The 24,776-nt window shown below is 41.2% G+C and overlaps 1 protein-coding gene across 13 annotated transcripts in view; it reads left to right on the forward strand.

Moving 5' to 3' along the window:
* Erbin (erbb2 interacting protein) overlaps positions 1-6,199 on the forward strand; it is a 109,995-nt gene extending 103,796 nt beyond the window's left edge. For all 13 annotated transcript variants that reach the window (XM_076552159.1, XM_076552158.1, XM_006982736.4 and 10 more), the window contains 3 exons: positions 1,336-1,428; positions 1,868-1,942; positions 4,171-6,199. In XM_076552159.1, the coding sequence (XP_076408274.1) occupies positions 1,336-1,428; positions 1,868-1,942; positions 4,171-4,278 (276 nt within the window). In that variant the 3' untranslated portion in view covers positions 4,279-6,199. The remainder of the gene's footprint in view (positions 1-1,335; positions 1,429-1,867; positions 1,943-4,170) is intronic.
* The last annotated feature ends 18,577 nt before the right edge of the window (positions 6,200-24,776 follow it).

The following is a 24,776-nucleotide window of genomic DNA, read 5'->3' on the forward strand; positions in this document are numbered from 1 at the left end:
TCAAGACTGTTTGAAATATGAAATTAAACTTTCCATATATTCTTACAGGTTAATAGCAGTATATCATATAGAATTTTAACAGTAGTTTTTACCATTTTGTTTTAAATTTATAATGTTTAGGTTTCTGAAGTGTTAAACTTGGTAGTTTTTAATTTGGCTTTATGATCATGCAACATAGGATTTAGTGTTGGGGGTGTTGTTTTTTGGGGTTTTGTTTTGTTTTGTTTTTTTAATAATTCTAAGGCAGCTGCTTGTCCAAAATGGATTGATGGTGCTCCGGTCATTTTCCTTCTAATATTATTACTAGTAGACCATTAAACTGAAATGGTCCTATTCTTACAGCACAGTCTCAGCTTTCAGATTTGGAAATTCAGCTGTAGTCTCCAGACCATGTTGAGGGTTTGATCTTCAAGTTGTGTACGTCATAATTTCATATGCCTTAATGGTTTACTTATGAAGTGATAACATTGAAACCCTTGGTATTGCTCACATTTTGTTTTGACTGAGCCTGTGGTAAACAGGAACATCCTGTAACAGAAATTTAGCTTCTATGTCCTGCCATACCAGCAGCACCTTGAAGGCTGAGGCTGGCGGATGGTGTGTTCAAGGCCAGCTTGGATGCGCCAGATAATCCAGGCTAGCCTAGCTTGTTTAGTGAGACCCTGTGTAAACAAACAAACCAGCACTTAGGAGCCAGAGGCAGGAGGAGCTCTGTGAGTTCAGGTGCACCTGGTCTACACAGCAGATTCCAGGCCAGCCAGGGCTACAGGATGAGACCCTGTCTCAAGAAAATAATGTTCCTGCATCTATTTACAGTAGTTTATAAAAACTGCTGTTATGTTAGTTGATCTAATCTTAAAATCCTAATTCCCTTGAAGCATATAAACAGATAGAAGGAATCAAAAGTAGATTTCCTAAAACCAGCTCTGAATGTTAAGTAGCTTATGACACAAAACAGTAGGCAAAGACAGCATGTAATTTAAACGGTTTGTGAGTGAATACCGATGGGAATATGCATACATGTTCTGTAGGTATGCACCATGCTGTTAAAATTCATGCTGGCTAAAAGTAAGAGAGCCAGTGTCAGTTGGGTGACTAGAGTCACCAATGAAGTTAGGAGCCGCACTCGGTAACCCCAGCACGCCTCTAACTCACTAACTCATTAACAGTAGTAGTGATGTTCTGTGCTCTCGTGTCACCTCATCTGCCTGAACGTTGGGTTTTGATAAGTCCGTGCATATTCTGCTTGAACTTAACACCAGTGTTTAGATGTGGATATTATTGTATACAATTTTCTGGTATAGTGATATTTCCTTTATTTTCATATTAAATCAGATTCGAGTAAGAGTAGAAAAGGATCCAGAACTTGGATTTAGCATATCAGGAGGTGTCGGGGGTAGAGGAAACCCTTTCAGACCTGATGATGATGTAAGTTTTTTTTTAAATGTCTTTGAACATTCGTAAGGTCTCATTCATTAATCCCATACTTATTAGGTGAAAATCTCACGTAAATCTGTGTCTTTCATTTCTTTTCTTTATCTTTGTTTTTTGAAATTTGCTTGTTCCACATTGTTTGAAGGAAAGAATTTAACCAAGAATGTGAATATTGATGATATTACCAAGTGATTTTTAGTTTTGGTACTGCTTCTCCAAAAGCCCATAGAAGTGATTTCATTGCATTGCTAAAGTCAGGATTCCTAGAGGCAGAAATGATGTTGACCTGTTAGGTACTCTGAGAAGTCAGGAGACAGCTTTCACTGTGGTCGAGTATTGCCTCGTATTGAGAAAGGTCCCCTTGTTCCCGAGTCATGCTTTCAGTTTGTAATTTGGCCTTCAATAATTATTTTTTTTTTGATTGTCATTAAAGGGTATATTTGTAACAAGGGTACAACCTGAAGGACCAGCATCAAAATTACTACAACCAGGTGATAAAATTATTCAGGTAATCAAGTCAACCTTTTCATTATTTTCTTTCATTTTATAATAATTTTATTCTATAGTACTTTCTAATGTTTTAGATATTTCTACTTTACACTTTAAAAAATCATGCTTATATGTTTGATAGATCACTTTAAGTTTAGAAATGTTAATTTTTACTAATTTACAGGATTTTTGCATTTTCAGTCCTTTCCTATGTTACTTCAGTAACTTATTTTACCTAAGTACATGCAGTGTGGCATTCTCTTAGTACACAAGGATAGTCTACTTCCTCTCTCCTGTTTTAGCTATCGTTAGTTCAGATAACAATAAGAAGTAACCTTCAAACCAAAAAATGATAGACATTAGAGTTTAGTAGCTAAAAGTACAGACCACCTCAGATGGAATCCTTGTCCAACCATTTTTAATGTTAACTCTGCCTACTTCAGCAGTACATTACACTAAAATTGGAGTGTTTGAAAGGATGACATGCAAGTTCATGATGATACCATTTTTAACTCACAGGAACTGTGTAACAGATGTGATTACACTTTGCCACACTCTCTTTAGTATCCATTTTCTGGTATTTTGTAATAAGCTTTCTTTTGGGCCACCAACCAGCTCCTAAATCATGACACGGGGAGACTTATTAGTCATGAATGATCATCCTTAGCTTATGCTTGTTTCTTGCTAGTTCTTATAACTTAAGTTAACCTGTCTCTTCATCTATATTTTGCCTCAGGGCTTTTTACCTTTTTTTAATTCTGCATGTCTGGCTGGTCCCAGGCCTCTCCCTGTTTTTTTCCCTTGTTTTCTCTCCTCCCTGGAGCCTAGGTTCCTCCTACTCCTTAGTCTCTTTGCCCGCCAGCTTTTTATTAGACCAATCAGGTGCCTTAGGCAGGCAAGGTGAATCAGCAGCACATCTTTACATAGTTGAACAAATGCAACATAAACAAATGTAACACGTTTGCCTAGTTAAACAAATATTCCACAACATTATTTTCCCTCCATAAATACCTCCCCACATTCACACACATATTTTTCTGAATAGCATGGGAATCTGCTTTCAGTTTTGTGACGGAGTTACTATTCCTGTCCAGACATTCCTGGGTTTTCAGTCCTCTGAAATAAGATGAAAATCTATAGTGTTGTCTTTAGTCTATAGTGTTCTCTTTAAGAATGAAAGGATTTAATTCATATGAAGCACTTTGACATGTATGTCTGTCTGGTGCAGAGTAAGAACTCAATAAAAGCTAGCGAGCCTTTATATAACCTCTATGCTGGTCTTGAACTAATGGCTCCAATGAATGAGAAGTCTAGACATTGCCTTCAGTTACTCTTGTAGTTTGGTAAACCTGGGCATACCTTAACCCATACATACAGCACCCTGTGTGATCCTGTCTTGACAAGCCTTCCAAAACCATGGACCACTACTATGTTAGCATTATCTGAGGATTTGAAGAGATGGCTCAGTGTAGTTGACTGTTCTTCCCTAGGAAGAATTCTTCTAGGTGGGTTCCCAGAAACAATGTGTAACTGTAGTTCCAGGGCATCTAACACCCTCTTCTGGCCTCTTGGGTACCAGGCACAGACATACATGCAGGCAAAGCATCCATACACATAACTTTAATAAAATAAAATTTTAGCCAGGCGATGGTGGCCCACGCCTTTAATCCCAGCACTTGGGAGGCAGAGCCAGGCGGATCTCTGTGAGTTCAAGGCCAGCCTGGGCTATCAAGTGAGCTCCAGGAAAGGCGCAAAGCTACACAGAGAAACCCTGTCTCAAAAATAAATAAATAAATAAATAAATAAATAAATAAATAAATAAATAAATAAATAAATAAAATTTTAAAAAGAATGATCTGATAACATGAACAAAATACACGTTCCAGGGTTATTTCTGTAGAGATTTTATTTCCCTAAGTGTGGAATGTAGGACCATTAGTTTGTATGTGCTTTTAATTTTATGTATGTGTGTGCACACATATGCTGCATTTCATGAGTTTAGAGATTAGAAAACAACTTAAAAGGGTTAGTTTTCTCCTGATTTCTCCTTCAGAATCAAATTCAGGGCTTCCAATGTGGAGTCAAATGGACTTACTCTCCAAGCCATCTCCTCAACCAGTGTGTGTTTTAAATTGCTAGACTGGTTCTTCTTTTGACAGGTTGTAAACTGGCTGTCAGAAATTTACAACTAGAAATGCAAATATATTTCTAAGATTTTTCCTAAAAGTTGTTTTCTCTTTCTTCTAGGCTAATGGCTACAGTTTTATCAACATTGAACATGGACAAGCCGTGTCCTTGTTAAAAACTTTCCAGAACACAGTAGAACTCATCATTGTACGAGAAGTTTCTTCATAAGCACTATAGACAAAAAAAAAGGGGGGGTGGGAAATAGCAAGATTTATTGGAAGACACTTGGAGGGGAAATGACTATTTTGCCTATTTTTATATATAAAGAACTCAGACGGTTGGCTTGGAACTTGTACATTACTGAAATAATGGAGCTTGTGGTTAGAGGGAAGAACCACTGTACAGAAGATAAAAGAGACTGTTGAATTCATATCATCTGAAATTTGTTGTTAGGTTTTTAAACTTAGCAAATCAAGGCTACAAAAACAAAGTTCTGTTGTTTTTGTATAGATTGTAGGTTTATTTTTGGATTTCATACACATGACTGACTGTATGCAAGGCAATAGTTAGCCTTGATTGTAGCCCAGAGACAGATGGCAGAGCTGTCTATCTCATAGCTTTTGTGCCCTTATTTTTATCCAACTGGTATTAATGTTTTTTCTGCCGAACTACTTTTCCATGTGGGTAAGAGATTTGAAGTGTTGGCTTTTGCTATGTGCACATTGAAGAGTGGCTAGATGAAGTTGGTGCTGGTGGGTTCACTTTCCGAGGCCAGATTAAAACATTATTTCCTATAAAAATCTGAGGCTAACAGTGAAAAGAAAAGTTATCTGATAATGTATTTTTATTAATAGAATAATGCAATAAAATACATAATGTCTTTTTAAAAGACAATAATTGCATTTTATGAGCTCTACAGGATCAATTCTTGTCATAGCTGTTGACTATACATTTGCTACTGGTGATTCAATTTTTAATTTTTCTAGTTACTGAAGTTTTTAACTCTAATGTAGATGCATGTCAATGCATTTCCCATACTACGAAGTTCCCTGATACTTTTTTCTTTAGCAAATGGTGGTACTTGCAATCTAATTTTTATAATTAGTATTCCATCATAACCTAATTTATAATTTTTGTTTTGAGAAGCAAATGAAGCTAAAAGGCCAGTTTGAAGATGATGTCTGTTGCCTGTAATCAGAGTGTCAGAAGGGTTAGGGAAGCCTCTTGCTTTTGTTCGGCCTGGCGCTGCCTTGGTGAAGTGAAAGGAAGCGTGGAGTGCGCATGGAGCTAGGAAACCAAAGGAGTCTGTGACTGGCACAGGGATGGAGAACTGCTGTGGGCACTGGAGAGAAAAGGGGCGATGGCCCGCGAGGCCTGCCAGTGTGTCAAGTGTTCAAATAAAGGGCTGTTCCTACAGATAACAGGAAATGTGAACTCCACACTTCAGATCAGTGTAATAGTGTTCCACCACCAATTGCCTTTGTTCCTAGTTACTGTAACAAGTATTTGATGATAGAGGTTATTAATTTTGTTTATCCAAACCATTAATTTTATTTGCTTTGTTTTATGTAATCAAATGAAATTTGAATGACATGCAGGGGTAAAAAGTAATTCATGGTTATTTGGACCAGAGGAAAGTGCCATAGGAGACCAGCAACTGTTTTTAGTTGAGGCTAGTCTGAAAACTTTTATTAGAGCAATATTCAGTTCTCAGATTCATTTTTTAATTTCTGAGATGCATAATTTGGGTATTTTTAATGTGACATGCTCTTTTTCTTCAACTTTGACTTAGTTGAGATTCTTACAGGACTAGCTGAAACACCACCTGCATTATTTTTACAAAATAAGTTGGAAACATTTCCATTTCTAGTCAGAATAGTCAGCACTTTTAAAAATATTTGAACTCAAATATTGCACTTCTTTCAAGCTGTTGTCAATTGGGTATTGTACTGTATAGTTTTAATAATTTTGATTGAAACCCTTTAACAACTCTTTGTAAATTTTAACTCATTTTAGTTGATTTTTTCAGTACTATTTACATAGGAATTGATTTTTATGAATATAGTAGAAAAAATGTGCTGTATTTTGATAAACTTCACTTGTATGTGTTGTAATCTCTAAAACAAAGAATGACAAAGAGCTTCTTTAATCGAAGTCTCGGTGTTCCCTTTCTTCCTGCTTTAGGTCGGCATTGTAAAATATTCCCACTCTCCCTTTAGTGACTTCACATCTTCACACTTTTAATTAGGAATAATTAAAGTAGATAGAATTGCACAGTTCTCAATAATCTTACCTTGAACCAGAATTGTTGATTTTAATTTTGCAAAAGGAATTAGGCTTCACAGAATCAGGGCTTCTTCAGTAATCTGCTCTTCATATTCCATTGAAATATGAGTACAACAGATGTTATATGCACTATCATTTTATTCCACTGTGGTTTCTTTTAATTTGGGAGTATCCTTGAAAGTTGAGTAAGAAAGTTCATTTCCAAAGTTTGGAATAGCATATAATATAGAGTAAAAGTAAAAAAATTTTTAAATAGTAAAATTTTACACTTAAACTAATATCCAAAGTTTTCTTACAGAATATGGGGGGTAGATGGGGCTTAAAATGACTCTTTGTGAGAATTTTGTTATAGTAACAGAATTATAGAGTTTGGATAATAATCTGTATCTTTTGAAGAAATTCAGAAGCCATTTGTAGCTTATGTTGTTTACAAAATTGTAGTGATGACCATGCTCAAAACTGACTTTGGTCACTCCTGTACAACAGGTTTTCAAAACCAGAGCCATCTTGTTTGTGATAACTGTTTAAATAGTGGTACCCCGGTTAGTAGAGAACTGTACCAGTCAGGATGATCGATCACTGAGGGCTTCAGGAGTCACTCTGTCTGGATGGTGCTTTCCATATGAGCACGAGAGCCTAGGTGTGGAGCTCTAGGCTCCACATAAAAAGCCCAAGCATGGCAGTATGTACCTGTAATTCCAACGCTGAGGAGACAGACAGGCAGCTTTCTGAAGCACCCTGACCAGGAAATCTGGCAGAATCTGAACTTCAGGTTGGTGAGAGACCTTGTCTCAAAAAACAAAACAATAAGCCGGGCGGTGGTGGCGCACGCCTTTAATCCCAGCACTCGGGAGGCAGAGCCAGGCGGATCTCTGTGAGTTTGAGGCCAGCCTGGGCTACCAAGTGAGCTCCAGGAAAGGCGCAAAGCTACACAGAGAAACCCTGTCTCGAAAAACCAAAAAAAAAAAAAAAAAAACAATAAATGTAAGGTAAAGAGCTAATGAGAAGATACCCCATATCAGCCTCCAGCCTATACACGTATGTGCATGCACACTTACATACATAAACATGTACACACAGAACATTGTAGTCTGGTGTTTGTTTAAACTTGGTTCCTCTGCTTACTGGAGTGTTTAGAAAGTGTCAGTACTAGGGGCCTTAGTAGTTACCTTCTCCTGGTTGTAACACTCATTGTAAATAGAAATTTCTCCACTCCTGCCTTGCGCAGCAGTCCAGACGAACCTCAGCAGTCCGGACGAACCTCTCCCACCCACGGTCCCACAGGCGCTTGTAAAATAATCACTCAGAAAAAAAAATCACTCAGGAGACTTCCATTGACTACAAACGATATGGCCTGTGGCTTCAGCTTCTTGCTAGCTGTCTCTTTCATCTGAACCCATTTCTATACATTGTTGCCTTTGTGTCTTCTGACATCCTGTTGCTTCTCGGGTGGCAGGCCAGCGTCTCCCCTGACTTCGCCTTTCTTCTCTCTCTATCCCTCTTGGATTTCCAGCCTGGCTCCATCCTGCCCTGCCATAGGCCAATGCAGCTTTACTTGTTAACCAGTGGGAGTAACATATATTCACAGCGTACAGAAAGACATCCTACAGCATAACACAGTCAACCTAAGGGCTTATTTTGGCTCCGTATTTGAGTGCATTGCAGTCCCTCGTGGCAGAAATTCTTAGCTGGAACTTGAGGCAGCCATCACATTGCTTCTGCAGTCTAGAAGGGGAGAGAACTGAATGCTGGCATTCAGCTTACTTTATGTTCTTTATTTGATACAGAACCTGACCTGTGGGCTGGTCGTCCCGTCCGTCGTCCCCCCCCCCCCCGGCCCCCCAGGATTGTGTCTTCCTTCCCTAGTTAAACCTTCAAAGACACACCTTGGGGTCATGCTAAGTCTAGCCAAGATGGCAATAGGGATTTGTCCATCATAGTGCCCATTAAGGTTTAACATTTTGGAGACTTCTTACTCTTTTTGGCCATTTTTTTTTTTTTCACTTTTCTATCTCTCTGAAGTTTTAAAGACGAAATTGCAGGAGTTTCTTCTTACAGATTTTAAATACTGATTTCTTAAATTTTGGCATAGGAGCACCTGAGACAGAGTTCTGCTGTATATGTAGCCCAGGAAGTCTTCAAACTCAATATGTAGCTAGAGCTCTGAATCTTCCTACTTCAGCTTTCTTAGTGCTGGTATTACAGGCTTGTATCTTGATGCCTGAATTTCTTATTATTTTAGATATTACAAACTTCTCCCAGTCCATAATATGGTCACCATTGTTGATAGTATCTTGGTTTTTTTGTTTTTAAAGTTTTTAACAATATGATCAAATCTTATTTGTGCTTCATTAGTCTTAATAAAATCTTCATGCAGCCAGGTAGTTGTGGCACACACCTTTAATCCCAGTACTTGAGAGGCAGAGTTAGGTGGATCTCTTTGAGTTCGAGACCAGCCTGGTCTACAGAGAGAGTTCCAGGACAGGCTCCAAAGCTACAAAGAAACCTTGTCTCAAAAAACCAAACCAAACAAACAAACAAACAAACAAACCTTTCATGCCTGAGTCACAAAGCTCTTCTTCCATATCCACTTCTGTTAGCGGTATAGATTTTTCTTTACCGTTTAGACCCTTAGTCCCTCTTACATTTATCATTAAATGTTGTGTCAGGTAGAGATCCATCTACATGGTCTTTCTGCATCAATTATACAAAACTACTTTTGAAACATTTTATGTATAGTGTTTTTTCTACATATATGCCTATGTGCCACATTTGTGCAGAGACCATGGAGACAAAGTAGGGCATTGGATCTACTGGCATTAGAGTTAGAGATGATTGTGAGCTGCCATGTAAATGCTGGGAATTGAAACCAGGCCTTGTGGAAGAGCACCCAGTGCTCATAACCTCTGAACTGTCTCTCCAGCCCCACGCCTGTTTTTCTTACTCTTCGCATGTAAACTTCACCATGTATCAAGTACCTGTATGTACAGAACTTCCTGAACATCTGCCTTATATTGTTCTAGAAAAGTAAAGTGTATAGTGAACACCTATGTGTGTTCCGTAAATTACTTACTGTATTGCCTGCTCTTACATGTCATGTAAAACCTGCATGCATCTTAATATTTTATACCAGCATTTATCCTCAAGCTTTGGCATCTGTCAGTCACCTGCAAGAGACCCGGGAATTTACACCTGTAATAAGTTCTTGGGAGCTACTGTGCTTACAGTCTGGGGATACCAGACTTCACTGCCTTAAAGGATAATTCATCTTTGTCCTGTTTGGGGTTTTTTGTTTTGTTTTCCCCATGTTTATTTCATGGTAAGTTTTTGATGTTTCATTTTCTAGACATGACCAATTCATCCTTCTGAAAATGGCTAAAAATCAGGCAGAATATAAAATAATGACTAATAGTACTGTCCATAGGTCTGTGAAGAACAGTGCTGCTGAGGGGAGGGGAGGAGAACGGATGGCCTACAGTTATCCTAAATTACTACCTTGAGAAAATGTCTAGGTTGTGGAGCAGAAAGGAAGAGCCTAGACAGAACTTTTTTGAATGAAACGTTGAAGAATTTTATTTATTTTGAATCTTAGAAACGTCAGTTTTAGCATACCTGCACTTTTTCGTTGTCCTATGAGTATAGACAGACTATCAGTTCCTTTTGGTACTGTTGCTTAACTTAGAATTTTTTTTCAAGGCCCCTTACATTATACCACTATACAATATTGACACTGGCAATTGCATCACTTCAAAACGTTATTTATTTTGGTTCTTTCTAACCGTCTTACTGTGTAGCCATGACTGTGTGGAACTCACTGCAGTCCTCCCTCAGCCACCCAAGGACTAGCATTCCAGGCATATACCATGCCCAGCTATTTAGGAAAGAGCTGAAATGATTGGCCGTAAATAACTTTGTTTTGTTTTTGAGAGAAGGACTCTCTCTCTTTAACCCAGGTTATTCTAGAATTCAATGTGATGCTCAAACTGGCCTTAAATTCATGACAGCCCTCCTGTCTTAGGTTGCTGAGTGCTGGAATTATAGATGTGCCAACAAACCTGGTGTGTGGTGTCAGATCATAGAAAAGTCAGAAGTGTTCCAAGTGTGCTATCCATCACAGCATCTAACAGATTTTTGTTTAATTGGATAACTCGGTGATTCAATAGTCTTGACTAACTCCCCGTATTCTTAGGGTAAGAGTGTATATGGGAATGTAGGGAGTTCAAATAACTCCCAACTTAAAAACAAACAAACAAAAAAAAAAACTAAAAACACCAACACCAAAACATGCCATAATAAAGGATACAAAGAGATGATGAAGTCAGTTGGCAGAATGCTTGCCTCGAATGCAGAGGCTGAGTTCAATCCCTAGAACCTTATAAACTGAGCATGGTGGCACATGAGGATCAGGAGTTCAAGGTCATTCTCTGTCTTGTAGCAAGTAGGGAGCCCAGCCTGCATTACATAAAATAATATGTATAGTCTGTCCCTAAAATAATGATGATAAGGAAAAAAAAAAAAACATTGTAGCCAGGCATGGTGGTTCACACCTTAAATCACCGCACTGGGGAGGCAGAGACAGGATGGTCTCTGAATTCAAGGCCACATAGAGAAACCCTGTCTCGAAGAAATAAAAGAGGAAAACACATCGTTATGTACAAGGCAGCTGCTATTAGATAGTCAGATTTCTCAATGGAAAACTCTTCAAAAATGAATTTGAAATTAAAATTTCTCCAGATAAAAGGTAAAAGTATATCACTACTAAACCTATCCTCCAAGCAATGCTCAACCGAGTTCAGAAGAGTTCTGCTGTGGGATATCTTTATGCTGTGCATGTGTGTGGCTCCTATTGGATAAGCGAAGCTGCTTTGGCCTATGGCAGGGCAGCTTGGAGACAGGTGGGAAATCCAAGCAAGAGATACAGAGGGGAGAAGGGTGGAGTCAGAGATGTCAACCTGCCGTCCAAGGAACCACATGTAATGGGACACAGGTAAAGGCTCAGAACACATGGCAATACATAGATTAATAGCAATGAGTTAAGTTATATGAGCTAGAGGCAAGAAGCATAGGCCATATAGTTTGTAATTAATATTAAACCTCTGAGTGATTATTTTATAAGCAGTTGTGAGACTGTGGGACCAGGCAAGACCGGATAAACTTCCAGCTACAGAGTTCTTAAAGCAAAAGTATCCTAACAACACAAAACCACATTAAAATACTGACCTCAATATAGGTAAGTGTACAGGTAAATATAGAATCTTGTAGTGTCATAAACGTGTAAGTCATTTGTAAGTGAGGCAGAGAATTTTAAATAATTATAAGGGCATCTTAATGTATTTGTAATGAGGGTAATTTGTAGCAAAACATTTAAGTGCAGAGGTGTACAGGAATAAGGTTATTTGTGGTTGAAGTTATTCAAAGTAGATTGCTATAACTTTACGGTATTTATGTAATTGCAATGATAATTACAAAGAAAACAGTGACGGCACCAATGGAGAATGATAAGGGGATTGGATCAACACATTCCATGACAGCACAAAAGAAGACAGCAAAGAGCAGAACTGCTGCGACTCACGAACGTCAAATTGATTCATCCTTCCCTGCTACGGTGACTTAACTATAAATGGGTCGGATACCAATAAAAATGCATATATTGGTTGAATGTGTTTAAAATAGGATATAACTATTACAAGAGATTTGAGACCTTAGAGTGTGCTGTTGATGAAAATGTTAAATGATACAACCATTATGGGAGGGGGGGACTTCCCAGGCCTGATGGTTGTCTCCCTCACTTTTCTGTTGCCATAACAAAACACTATGACCAAGGCAACTTACAAAAGAAAATATTTAATTTGGGGCTTACAGTTGCAGAGTGTTAGAGTCCATGACCTTCACTGGGAGCATGGCAGCAGGCAGGCATGGTGCTGGAGCATTATCTGAGACCTTACATCTAGAAATAACCACAAGGCAGAGAGAGAGAGAGAGAGAGAGAGCGCTCAATTTGGAATGGCATGGATTTTTTTAAGACTCAAAACCCATCCCCTAGTTACACACCTTCAACAAGGCCATCTCCTCCAAATCCTTCCCAAGCAGTTCCACCAACTGGAGCCCAAACTCCAAATATCTGAGCCTATGGGGGCCCTTCTCACTCTCATCACCACATCCCACTCCCTGGCCCCCACAGGCCTGCAGCTATATCAGTACAAAATGCATTTAGTCCAACTTCCAAAGTCCCCCATAGTCTTTCAGTCTTGACTTTTTCTATTTTTTTTCTTTTGTTTTTTTCAAGACAGGGTTTCTCTGTGTAGCTTTGCGCCTTTCCTGGAACTCACTTTGTAGACCAGGCTGTTCTTGAACTCACAAAGATCTGCCTGCCTCTGCCTCCCAAGTGCTGGGATTAAAGGTGTGCGCCACCACCACCTGGCCAGTTGTGACATTTTCAAAGTCTCTTTAGAGACTCAAAGCGATCTCTTAATTGTAACACCCTATAAAATAAAAAAGCAAATTACATACTTCCAACATAGAGTGACACAGAATATATGTTACCGTTTCAAAAGGGAGGACGGGTGGCTAGTGAGGAAATACTGGACCAAAGCAAGGCTGAAACTCAGCCGGCAAACTCCAAATCCTGTAGCTTCATGTCTGATGTCAATGGCTTAGATGGCTCTGCCCTTCCAGCTTTGCTGACCACAGCACAGTTCTCTCTCTCTTGGGCTGATTCTACTCCCTGTGTGCAGCTCCCCTGGCAGATATCCCATAGCTCTGACACCTCCAACATTTTGGAGTCTCCAACACAATCCAGGCTTCACTTGAACACCTTCAATCAATGGCCTCCCTGGGCCTCCATTCAGGGACTTCCTGCCACATGCCTGGCCTCAGCAGTGTCCCTTAATCCTGAAGGAAGATTCCAGAACCCTTTTACCCCTGTATCCTTCATGACTGTAAAGCCAGAACCATGAGACTGTAGCTTCCAAGTTCTGTTGCCTGCTTAGGATGGAAATAGGCCCCCTCTTTGAATTATGTTTGCATAAACTTTGTTGTTACATCCAGAACACCCCTGGAAAGGGTGTGTGATGAGCAAGGGCCAGTGACAACATGCAAAGGTTTAAGAGTTTGCTGCTTGTTCTTGTTTTCTCTTGAGCAAGTTAGTGAGTAATCTGAATTTAAGATTATCCTGCTGTATGTAAAATAGTGGGAAGCCCAGTGCTGTGTTATTTCAGCAATCAAGAGATGGAGAAGTTTAAAGCCAAATTTGAAGCAAGTTTTAATTATGGCCAGGTTCCTGGGAAATGGCCCAGAATCATTTTGCAGCTGCATAAGAAGGAAAATCCATAATTCATTGCATTTCCCATCAGGTCCAATCAGGTGCAAACATACATCCTGATGTACCTCTAGCCTGTGGACCTCCGGTCCACATGTGATCAAGAACATCAGTGGAGGTGGAAACTTGTTTAGGGGAATGGAAAACATGTGGCTTGTTATCTCCTGTAAACAATAACCTCCAGCATTTCAGGAACTATCAGTTCTTGTGTTAGGGGCTTGCAGATCAGAGGCATTGTTGTTTCATGGATCTCCTAGGCATAGTCATTAAAACTTAAAATATAACTTTGGCTCTCAAAGCTGAAGTACAAAGTCTGGCTTTAGTATCTTAGAAGGCTGCTTTAGCAATCCATCATAAGGGTAACAGGCACCAGCTAAGGTACAGAATAGGGAGATTGGAGAGAGGGATCTATGCCCGTGATAGGTAAGATGTGCACATTGATGGGGAACAACCAGGGAGAGATGGTGGAAGCATTGTGAATTGAAATCAGGATTAAGAAATTGTGTTTTGGGCTTGCTTAGTTTGGAACATTTAGATGTGTTGACCAGGTGCTTGGTGGGGGCGGGGGGAGGAATAAGGCAGAGATAACAATTCACAGGTCTGAGTTCAAAGGTCATGATGTGACTTGGATATGAGAAGACAAGTCCTCACCATGCATTTTCTGAACCTTAAACTTTCCCATTCTTTGCTATTTAAAATTTATGCAGGATGGTGGTGGCACAATCCTTTAATCCCAGCACTTGGGAGGCAGAGACAGGTGGATGTCTTGAGTTCAAGGCCAGCCTGGCCTGTGGAGTGAGTTCCAGGACAGCCAGAACTGTTACACAGAAAAACCAAAAAACAAAAAATGTATACTGGCCAAGCATGGTACATGTATATAATCCTAGCACTTGGGAGACTGAAGCAGTAAAGCTAGTCTGGGCTACATAATGAGACTGTCTCAAAGAGTCAGATAAGAATTTTAAAAATTGCTGCATGCTTCAGTATGGGGGTCCAGCCCCTCAATAGTCCCCTCCCAGGGTCCGGGAAGAATCTACAACCAGCTGATAATTAATCTTTGATGAAAAGAAATGAATCTATGTACACGAAACTCCTTAGTCCATATACTTTATTATTCTGTGTCAGTTACAAACTTATATTCTGCTCTCATATTTAGGTCTTTAGCCTAATTTCTCTCTACACTTGTCTGCGATCCCCTCTAGGTTCTATCTTAATTCCTTCATCTAGTTCTGCCCCTTCTAGGTTCTCATCCATCTTACTCCTTCCCATATCATCTCCTCTCCCATCTCCTCTCTCATCTCATTCTACCTCATCTTGTTCTTCCCCATCTGGCTCTTCCTCATCTTCCATCTCGTTCCTCTAGTACTCTCTTCTAGCCCTTCAATCTACTTCTTTTCCATCTCAGTTTGTTCCTCTCAAGTTCTTACCCATCTAGTTCTTCCATTCTCATTTCTCTTCTCTGTCTCTCATGCCCTGAGAGTCCTGGTATATATACCCTTACAAGCAGTATTCCCTTAGCAGTGCAAAACCAGGCTTCCAGGGTCAAATGGAGGGGTGATAAGAATCACATAGGGAGGCAATAACCATTAATTATCATTTGCAACCCCAAAGGGAAGTGACCAATGAGGAAATGAATTAACTAAAGGCTAAATTCAGGTAATATCTAAGAAGAGGGCTCTTATGTGCTCAACTATAATCTTAAATGTCATTGGTAGAAAGTGTTAAGAATCTATAAGTTGCTAGGTCAATGGGAGAAAATAAAACTGTCTTCTTTTTTCCTGTGGCTCCTATCTGTCCAAGCTATCTGCCGTTTTTCTGCAGGGTGGGGGAAAGTGTGCTCAGTCGCTAGGCAACCTGTGTACAGCTAGATGCCTCTGGTGATAGTTAAAGGGAGATCTGGAACTGGAGGTAAGGTTTGGGAAAGGAGGAAGTAAGGATTAATTGGCACATCCACCAGGCCTTCTCATACAGGTGGCCCGGATGCTTAAGTCTGTTCTTAGAGAGTACAGAGGTATCTCTGATAAAGTACTTTCCTCCATCTGGGGATGGAGCTGGCCGGATGCTACCAATGACAATAATTACAGGGAGGCTTGAACTGGAGTTCTGGCTGAGCATAGCTGTCAGCACAGAAGGTTATCTCAATATTCCTAGAAGTGGTTAGGTAAGGAGTTAGCGGTCTATAAAGTTGGTAAGGCTGTAAGAAAGGAGGGTCCGAGCTGAATTGTGTAAAGCTATTACTTAACGTCCATCTGACCTAGGCGGTGTCTCCTTATGGAATTTATCTTAAATCAGGAGACTTGCATGTGGACTGTTATTACTGCTAGTCCTTGAAAGTAGCTAAGGGAGATATCTGATTCCAGAGAAAGCCTTTCCTGAGGCTGTTCTCCAAATACCTGGAATGTGTTTGTCCAGAGAGTGATCAGTCCACACTGTTAGCCCTTCTTAGGGAAAAGTCAATGAGGCAGCTATGAAGGCACACATGATTTTCATAACCGAATACAGCTGATATATAACAAGCCAAGTAACACCAAAAACTCCTTGGGATTTGGCTTCCTCTGGAGGAATTCCCTGATTCCTCCAGGTAGTGACTTTGCCACAACCAGCTGAGTTCTTATGATAGATTCCTGCAGTCTGCAGCACTTCAGTATCATTCTCATATTGCCATGTGTATTGTTTAGTCTCAGAAGGTATTGGAAGTCCTTTTATGTCTACTCTGACACACTGGGTGTGTGTTAGGTTCTCAGTGCTCTCTGAAGGACTGCCCTACAAGGGATTTTACACTTTACCTCTCTGTAGTCAGGGCAGAAGGGGGGGACAGAGGTGGAGAGAAAAGAGAAGAGAGGAGACGTCTTATCAGAGATGTATCATGTTCATACGTGTAGGCTTTTAGGCCATTGTAAGGATGGCTAGGATATAAAAGGGAAGTGATAAATAGGACAAGAAGAAGAACTGTGGCTTTCACGAAGAGCTGCATGCTAACTTGCTTTCAAAACAAGATTGGCTACACACATGCTAAAGTGCTCAGCTCCTGCATCCAGTACAGTTTGTGAATGAATGAACAATTATGCATGTGCTCTTCAGCCAGCAGCACACTATCATACGCAACAGTGTGTGTTCACAAGAGTGACATTTCTAGGCAGGAACTTGTAAATTCATTGGAAACTGGCATCAGCAAATCAGACAGTGAATCCTAAATTGGCTGGCTGGCCCCACGGGTTATAAAAGAGCTGTTCTTGGCTTCAGAAGAAGTAGTTAAGATGTCTCCTAACTGGCAGACTCAGGGCAGCGCTTCTTTAATTGCTTGAGGTATTCTGAGCACCGTATGCTGCAGCACCAGGTAGTTCCCGCTGCCAACAGTCAGGCTTGCCTGATGGCTGCCAAGAATCCCATCTGCTCCCCGTCCTCAGTTTCCTCACAACTCAGTACCGTGTTAGTTATTTTTAGGAGCAAAGGCAAAAAGATCCCTGCTTTAATTACACTATTTTTTATTTTAAAATGAACTGGATTTAACTGGCTGTGTGTTTTCAGGCATTGTTTGTTGATCAATGAGGCAGCCACACGTATGTCAGGACATAGAACTTCCCTGCCTAAATATTTTTGACGCCCCTGGTACTGTGCTGAGAAATGTATGCAGCTGTAATTTCCTCTCTTTCACCCTTATTATTTGCATTATGCCTTGGATGTGTTGCTAACAAGCTAAGACTTGGATTTACCAAGCATTTATTTGTATTATAAAATAATTGGCAGGGGCCAAGGAGATAGCTCAATTGGTAGAAGATTTGCCTTGCAAGAACAAGGACCTGAGTTTGATCCCCAGAAACCAAATGGGGGAGGGGGGGAAGGTATGCTGGTTGTCTTAGTTAGGGTTTCTAATGCTATGAAGAGATATCATGACTATGCAATTCTTATAATGGAAAACATTTAATGAGGTGGTAAGGTTCAGTCCATTATCATCTTGGTGAGACATGGCAATGTACAGGCAAAAATGGTGCTGGAGAGGTACCTGAGAGTTTTACATCTTGCAAGCAACAGGAAGTGAAGTGAGACACTGGAGACACTGGATGTGGCTTGAGCATGTATGAGACCTCAATGCCTGCCTCCACAGTGACACACTCCCTCCAACAAGGCCATATCCACTCCACTCATGCCACACCTCCCAATAGTGCCATTCCCTATGAGCTTATGGGGGCCATCAAAGTGGTGAATACTTGTAATTTCAGTGCTGGAAATAGCAAAAACAAATGTTTTTTGTTTTTTTTTTTTTTTTTTAAAGAGAAGACAGGTAGATCTCAGGGACTCACTGGCCAACCAGCCTAGCCTAGGTGGTGAGCTGCAGGCCTGTGAGAAACCCTGTGTCAAAAGCAAATTCCAAAAGATGAACTGTGCCTAATGAACGATACCTGGACTGTCCTGGACTCCACATTCACAAGTACACAAGTGCACCAATACTTTGGAAAAAGTAAATTTCTGTTGAAACTCTTAGGGAAGGATTCCACTAAATCAGTACATTAGAAAAATTAAATAGTAACTTATTGTTTGGCCTCATTAATGTCCAGTTAGCTTTTATTTTGCTCAGTAACAAAACTAATAAAAATTTCCTTTATTCTGAAAAATCTTAGAGGCTTTATAAAATGAAATTCTATATCTTTAAAACTAGACAAATTTTAAATCCAGTGTTGTCTGGATTGTTTTAAACTCTAGTAAGTATAAAAGAGATGGGGTGAGATGTGCGTTAGGATTTTGGTTTTCTTTTTAAACTTTGCAGTTCTGAGGCTCGAACCTAGGGCCTTGTATATGCTCAGCAAGCAGTCTACCATCTACCACTGGGCTACACAACTCACCTAGGACATTGACTTTTGAACTGGTTATAACCAGAAGAAAAAAAGAATTTCTGTTATCTCTAAGTTTTACATGGTAGTACTATATTTTAAAATTCCCAAACTGGTAGCCTCACAAATAGATACTGATATGAGAACAATTAATGAAATAAACCAGGTATTTGGTCTATTCATAAAATTCTAAATGGAAATTAGGGAAGTAAGATGTCGAACAATGCTTGTGCAAAACACAAGGTCAAATGGAAACCCTTTTATTTGTTCTTCGTGTGCTATGCTGTGTTTGTGTTCAGGGGTGGCACATGCATGACACAGCATACCTGTGAGGGGCCAATGGACAACCTTGGGTGTCAGTCCTCGCCTTCTGCCTTGAGACCGAGTCTCTCTTGCTGTTCACTGTGGCATGCGCCAGGCTAGCTGGCCCTGGAGCTTCCTCCCCAGGACTCTAGTTTCCTTCCCTCTCCCATTTCACAGAGGGGCTGTGGGGTTGTAGATGCATGTTTCTGAATCAGCTTTATGTGGGCTCTGGAGATCCAAGCCCAGGTCCCAAGCACTTGATCCACAGGGGAATCTCACCAGCCTGAAAACAACAGTTTATACAAGCATAGGTACACTGTGGTTCACTCTCCCTCTCCCTCTCTTTCCCTCTCCCGTACCCCGCTCCCCTTCCCCCCACTCTCAGTTTCTCTATCCCTATCCCAACCCATGGGGTCTTGTTACAGACCCCAGACTATCTTCAATCTCCTGATCCTCCTGTTTCAGGCTCCCAAGTGCTGGGATTACAGGCATGCACCATCATGCTGGGCTCCAGGACTTTTTAAATGCCATGTTTTCTAAATTTTGAGGAAAAGAAGTCATCTTAAGTCAGTCATTCTTGAATATGATAGCAGGAAATCTCCCGGCAACCATCAGGGAAGTGTTTGTTTGTTTAATGCATACACATTCCACAGCATGCATGTAAAGATCAGAGAACTTTCTCTCCTACCAACCTTCTTCCAAAGGGGTTGCAAGTATTGAGCTTAGATTGTTGAGCATGGCACCTGGGCCTCTACCCGCTGAGCTATGTTGCTGATCCCAGCAGGAAAGTTTGGATGCAGACCTTGTGTATAACTCAAAACCAAGTATGACATTGAAAAAGCTTGGAGTGTTCTCCAAGTACATCTCTGAATTCACTACACCTGAAAGTTATTTTTCATACTAAATGGTGTCACTTGACTTTGCCGGTGTTGTATTTTCACTTTTGTCTGCAGGCCAATACATGTATCTATTCTGGAATTTAACAGTCATCCCGAATGTTTGCACAAACACACTCTGCGATACATAAGGTGACCTTCGGTCTCTTCCGGTCTAATTGGAAGCCTGAGGGGTTTGCCATATGCCGTTGCAAAGTTGTTTCTTCCTTGATTTCCATAAGCTCCAGAGCATCCTGATCTGATGGTAAAATGCTGTGGGGAAATTTCTGAACAGAAAGGGTAATTTATTTTGATTTAATCATGTTTCCATGGGCATCCATAACACAGCCAGATACTGAACTATGTGTCAAACTCCAAAAAAGGCTCAAATGAAGAGCTTTTCTCCCATTGTAAAGTGCGGCACTGTTCTGTCTCTTCACACTGGGGTCAACATGTGTGCACAGTAACCATGACCTTCACAGCTATGGTGAGAACATGGTCTCTACTTTCATTTCATTCATGTGAAGAATAAGAGAGACTGTGACCACTTCCTGGAGAATGGGTTTTTTTTACCTTTCTCTGTGGTAGATAATCTTCAAATGTAACAAACTTCCCCTTTAACAAAGTATTTTCCAACAATTTAATTAGTTAAGACATCATCACAAAAGGGGAAATTACTAAATGCTGAGTTCCTTGAGGTCAGAGAGTTAACTTACTCTTGTGTTTCTTCTTGAAAGGGTTAATAATAACGTTAGGTTGGAGTGTGTCTTCGAGAAAGGTTTATCTCCTCAAGGACCATGTTTCTGGGCTGGAGAGGTGGCTCAGCAGCTGAGAGGGCCTGCTGTTCATGCAGAGGACTCAGCTGCCAGCACCTCTGTCTGTGGCCCACAACTGCCTGTACCGCCAGCTCTAGGGGAGTGACCCAATATCCTGGCTTCCTTGAGCACCTGCACATGTGACATACACTCACATATGTGTGCAAAGGATTTTGAAGGCACGCCACCCTCTGGTAGGAATTACTGAAACCTTGGACAGATTCTCTGTCTCTGCTGTACAATACCATAGCTGGCAGCTGCATGTGACAGTTGAACATTGAGATGTGGCTAGTGTGAGAAACTCCATTTTAAAATTACATTCAACATGAATTAATTTGAATTTAAGTAGTCACGTGTGACTAGTGGTTAACTATATTGGATGGTACAGACCTCATGAACAGAAGAGTTCTCCCAAATGCTAAGCCTGACTGGAAAAATGCTGGATGGTGGTATGAATGAGAATGGCCCTCATAGGCTCATTTATTTGAATGTTTGGTCCCAGTTGGTGGAACTGTTTTGGGAAGGATTAGGAGGCATAGCAGAGGTGTGTCACTGGGAGTGGGCTTTGAAGTTTCAGAAGCCCATGTCGTTCCCAGTTCTCACTGCCTGGTGGTTATTGTCTCGAGATGGGGGCTCTCAGCTACTGCTCTGGCACCATGTCTGCCTGCCTAATGCTGTGTTCCCCACCTTGATGGTCATGGACGCATCCTCTGAATCTATAAACAAGCCTCAATTAAATGCTTTCTTATATAAGCTGCTCTGGTCTTGTTATCTTTTCACAGCAATAGAAAAGTAACTAAAACATGCTGTGTGCCTCTTTCTGAAGCAAGGTTTTAGGATGTAGCTTGGCGTGTGGACAACTCAAACATCTGACCTACAATTTATCATTAATTATGTGGTGTACATGCTGATGGATATGAGGGATCCAGAAAATGAACAGGTCTCTCTGGCAAGCAACCTGCATTCTAGTTGGATGGGAAAGGTTGTTAAGTGCAGTAGAGATAGTGCTGTGCATTGCGCAGATGGCCATAAAGAAAAAGATCAGAGCCAGGTGGCAGTGTGGCAGTGGTGCACACTTTTAATCCCAGCTCTCAGGAGGCAGAGGCAGGTGGATCTCCGTGAGTTTGAGGCCAGCCTGGGCTACAGAGAAAGATCCAGGACAGGCTCCAAAACTACACAGAGAAACCCTGTCTCAGGGGAAAAGAGAGAGAGAGAGAAGAAAAAGAGAAAGGAAGAAAGAAGGAAGGAAGGAAGGAAGGAAGGAAGGAAGGAAGGAAGGAAGGAAGGAAAGAAAGAAAGAAAGAAAGAAAGAAAGAAAGAAAGAAAGAAAGAAAGAAAGAAAGAAAGAAAGAAAGAAAGAGAAAGAAAGAAAGGAGGAAGGAAGGGAAGGAAGGAAGGAAGGAAGGAAGGAAGGAAGGAAGGAAGGAAGGAAGGAAGGAAGGAAGGAAGGAAGGAAGGAAGATCAGGAGTACCTGAAGGATCTGAGGGTATCAGGGGCCATGAAAAAATGAGCAGGCATTTCTGCATGAACAAATAATGGATTAAATAATGCACCTCTCCTGATTTACATGCTGGAGTCCTAATTCCCATTATGTCACAATTGGACCTTATTTGGAAATAAAGTCATTGAACATGTGACTGGTTTAGCTCATAAAAGGGGGAAAATTTAGAAACATGCATACATACATACATGTACACACATATAAACACAGAGAAAGAGAGACAAAGACACAGAGAGAAGGTTGTATGAAGACAGGAGGCTGTCTCGAAGGTTACCACAGGTCAAGGAACTGCCAGCAGTGAGGTGTGAGACCCGAAACAGTTCCTTCTTTGGTGCCATTATAGCAGCAGGGTCTGGCAGGCACCGTGCTGTCAGGCTCTCCACCCCAGAACTAACTGTGAGACAGCAAACTTCTGTCCTTTCAACGGGTTGGCTCACGGCACTCCATTATAGCAACCTGAGCAATCTGATTCGGCCTCCCAGACCAATGAGGCAGTGCTGGGAAAGCAAGGCAAAAACCCAAGGCAGGTCACTGAAGTTCCATCTTACAGTTGTCTACCTTGGGAAACTGAAAGAAAGAAAATGAAGTGAGCCTCAGCCTGAGTATGAAATTTTATTTTACAAATAGTTTTTAGCCTCAAAATCAAAAGCTGAAGCTGTCTTTGTTTTAGGGTCAGACTGAAACACTTATGTTTAAAGGTCTTCATGGATTATACCCTAGCATGTAGCAGCATACACAGACATAATTAATGGTAAATAAATATTTGTAGGCTAATAGATGAGTTGGGTACAGGCCAATTTAAACATAGAGAAAAATGTTCTGTTTTTGTTTAGTGCAAATGATTATAAATCAAGAGTAAATACTGGCCATCCTAAATCAATCAAACGAAATTTTTTATTTTCTAAGCTTGTCTTCCTAGAATAAAACATTGAACATAGTAATAACCTCCCCAATTTCATGCATAGTCATAGTAGAAAATATGAGAGGTGCATTATTTCTCATGTGCCAGCTTTTGGGGAGTTCCTGAGCAGAAGCCGGGAAGTTCGTGGTAGGAGAGCGGCCCAAGGTGTAACGTCATCCTCCAGTTATTGCTGTGGTGGAAGAGATTGGGGCCTGAGGAACCAAGCCAGCCTCTAAGAAGCACCATGACTCAGTCCTGAAAGCCATATTCTCACCAGGGAAGACTCATCAGCCCCAGGTAGCTGCCTCTTTCTCCTTTGTGTCCGGTTAGCAGTCCCGGGTACTAACTGACCCACAGGAATGAGTTAGGAACAATGAGCTGTGGATGGCCTCAGATTCATACTGTGTTAGTCGGGGTTCTCTAGAGGAACAAAACTGATATAGCGTGGATGGACACACTAACAGGGCATTTACTAGACTGGCTCCCAGGATACAGTCTCGGTGGTCAAACAGTGGCTGTCTTCACATTGATCCCCAGGGATGCCTCAGCAGTCCCAGTCTGGCACTGCAGGTCTAGAGGATGTCTGGGGAGTCACTGCTCCTCAGTGCACTTCGAAGGTGGAAGGCACTGTCTTCTAATATCATTAAAGGATGGTACCGGTGGGGGGGGGGTGGCAGCAGATCATGGGGGCAACAGAGTAGGTGGGCTGGACAGCAAGATGAAGAAGGGAAAAACAAGCCTGTTCTGCTGATCCTCCTGATATCCGGGCTGCTGGAATGTGCCGCCCACAGTCAGTGTGAGTCTCTCCTTCAGCAAGTGTAACCCAGAAATCCCTCATAGGGATTTAGTCTGGGCTGTCCCCCGCAGGTGTGACCAAAGGCTTGTCCAATGGACCTTGTCCAATAGATCCTGTCAAGTTGGCAATACTTCCCGTCACACTTACGTAGTACAGACACCACTGGACCCATGGCACACTGGAGTGGCTAGCAGCCTGCCAAGGCTGGAGTGTAGCGTGCTCTGAAGATGAGGGTGAAGGGATATATAGATACAATTAGGGACCTGGCAAGGGCAAAGGGCAGCAGGCTTCACCTGGGGACCAGGAAATGATAATAGAGCTCTTTGGGTGTGTTTTGAGTGTTAACAATGTGGGATCTCTAGAGGAGGTGGCCAGGGGGTGACTAGATGTTCAAATCTGGCTTGGGGTACAGGTCTGGGTTATAGAGCACTGATTATGAGGTGTTGATATAAGTGTCAAAAGTAAAGACAATCAAGAGCAGGGTAAAAAGGAAAATCAAAAGTGAAGACTTCTAGAAAAAAAACCATTACAGCTTGTAGCAGGAATCTTAAAAGTTCTTATTAATAAAATCAAACCTGAGGCGAGTTATTGGGGTCAATGCTGGTAGATCAGAGAGACAGAACAAGCCACAGCTATCTCACCTCGCCGGATCCTCGTCTGGTCTTGTCTCCTCAGACTGGAGGCCTCTGAGTCCTCATCCGGAATGGGTCTCAGCTGAATTACTGCTCAAAAGCCTGAATGCTTAACCAGCCAAAATCTTCTAGTTTCTGGTCCTCACGCCTTATATGTCTTTTTGCTTTCTACCACCACTCCCTGGGATTAAAGGCTGGCTTTCTGGGATTAAAGGCGTGTCACCATGCTTGGCTATTTCCAATGTGGCCTTGAACTCACAGAGATCCAGAGGGATTTCTATCTCTGGAATGCTAGGATTAAAGGTGTGAGTGCCACCATTTTCTAGCCTTTGTATCTAGTGGCTGTCTGTTCTCTGACCCCAGATAAATTTATTAGAGTACACGATATTTTGGGGAACACAGTACCACCACAACAGCTCCCAATCCTGCAGAATGAGAATGTCTAATGTTTTCTGAAAAGAGCCGTTAG

Source organism: Peromyscus maniculatus, chromosome 15, assembly GCF_049852395.1.
Source record: "Peromyscus maniculatus bairdii isolate BWxNUB_F1_BW_parent chromosome 15, HU_Pman_BW_mat_3.1, whole genome shotgun sequence".
In the NCBI taxonomy this organism is placed as follows: Eukaryota; Metazoa; Chordata; class Mammalia; order Rodentia; family Cricetidae; genus Peromyscus; species Peromyscus maniculatus.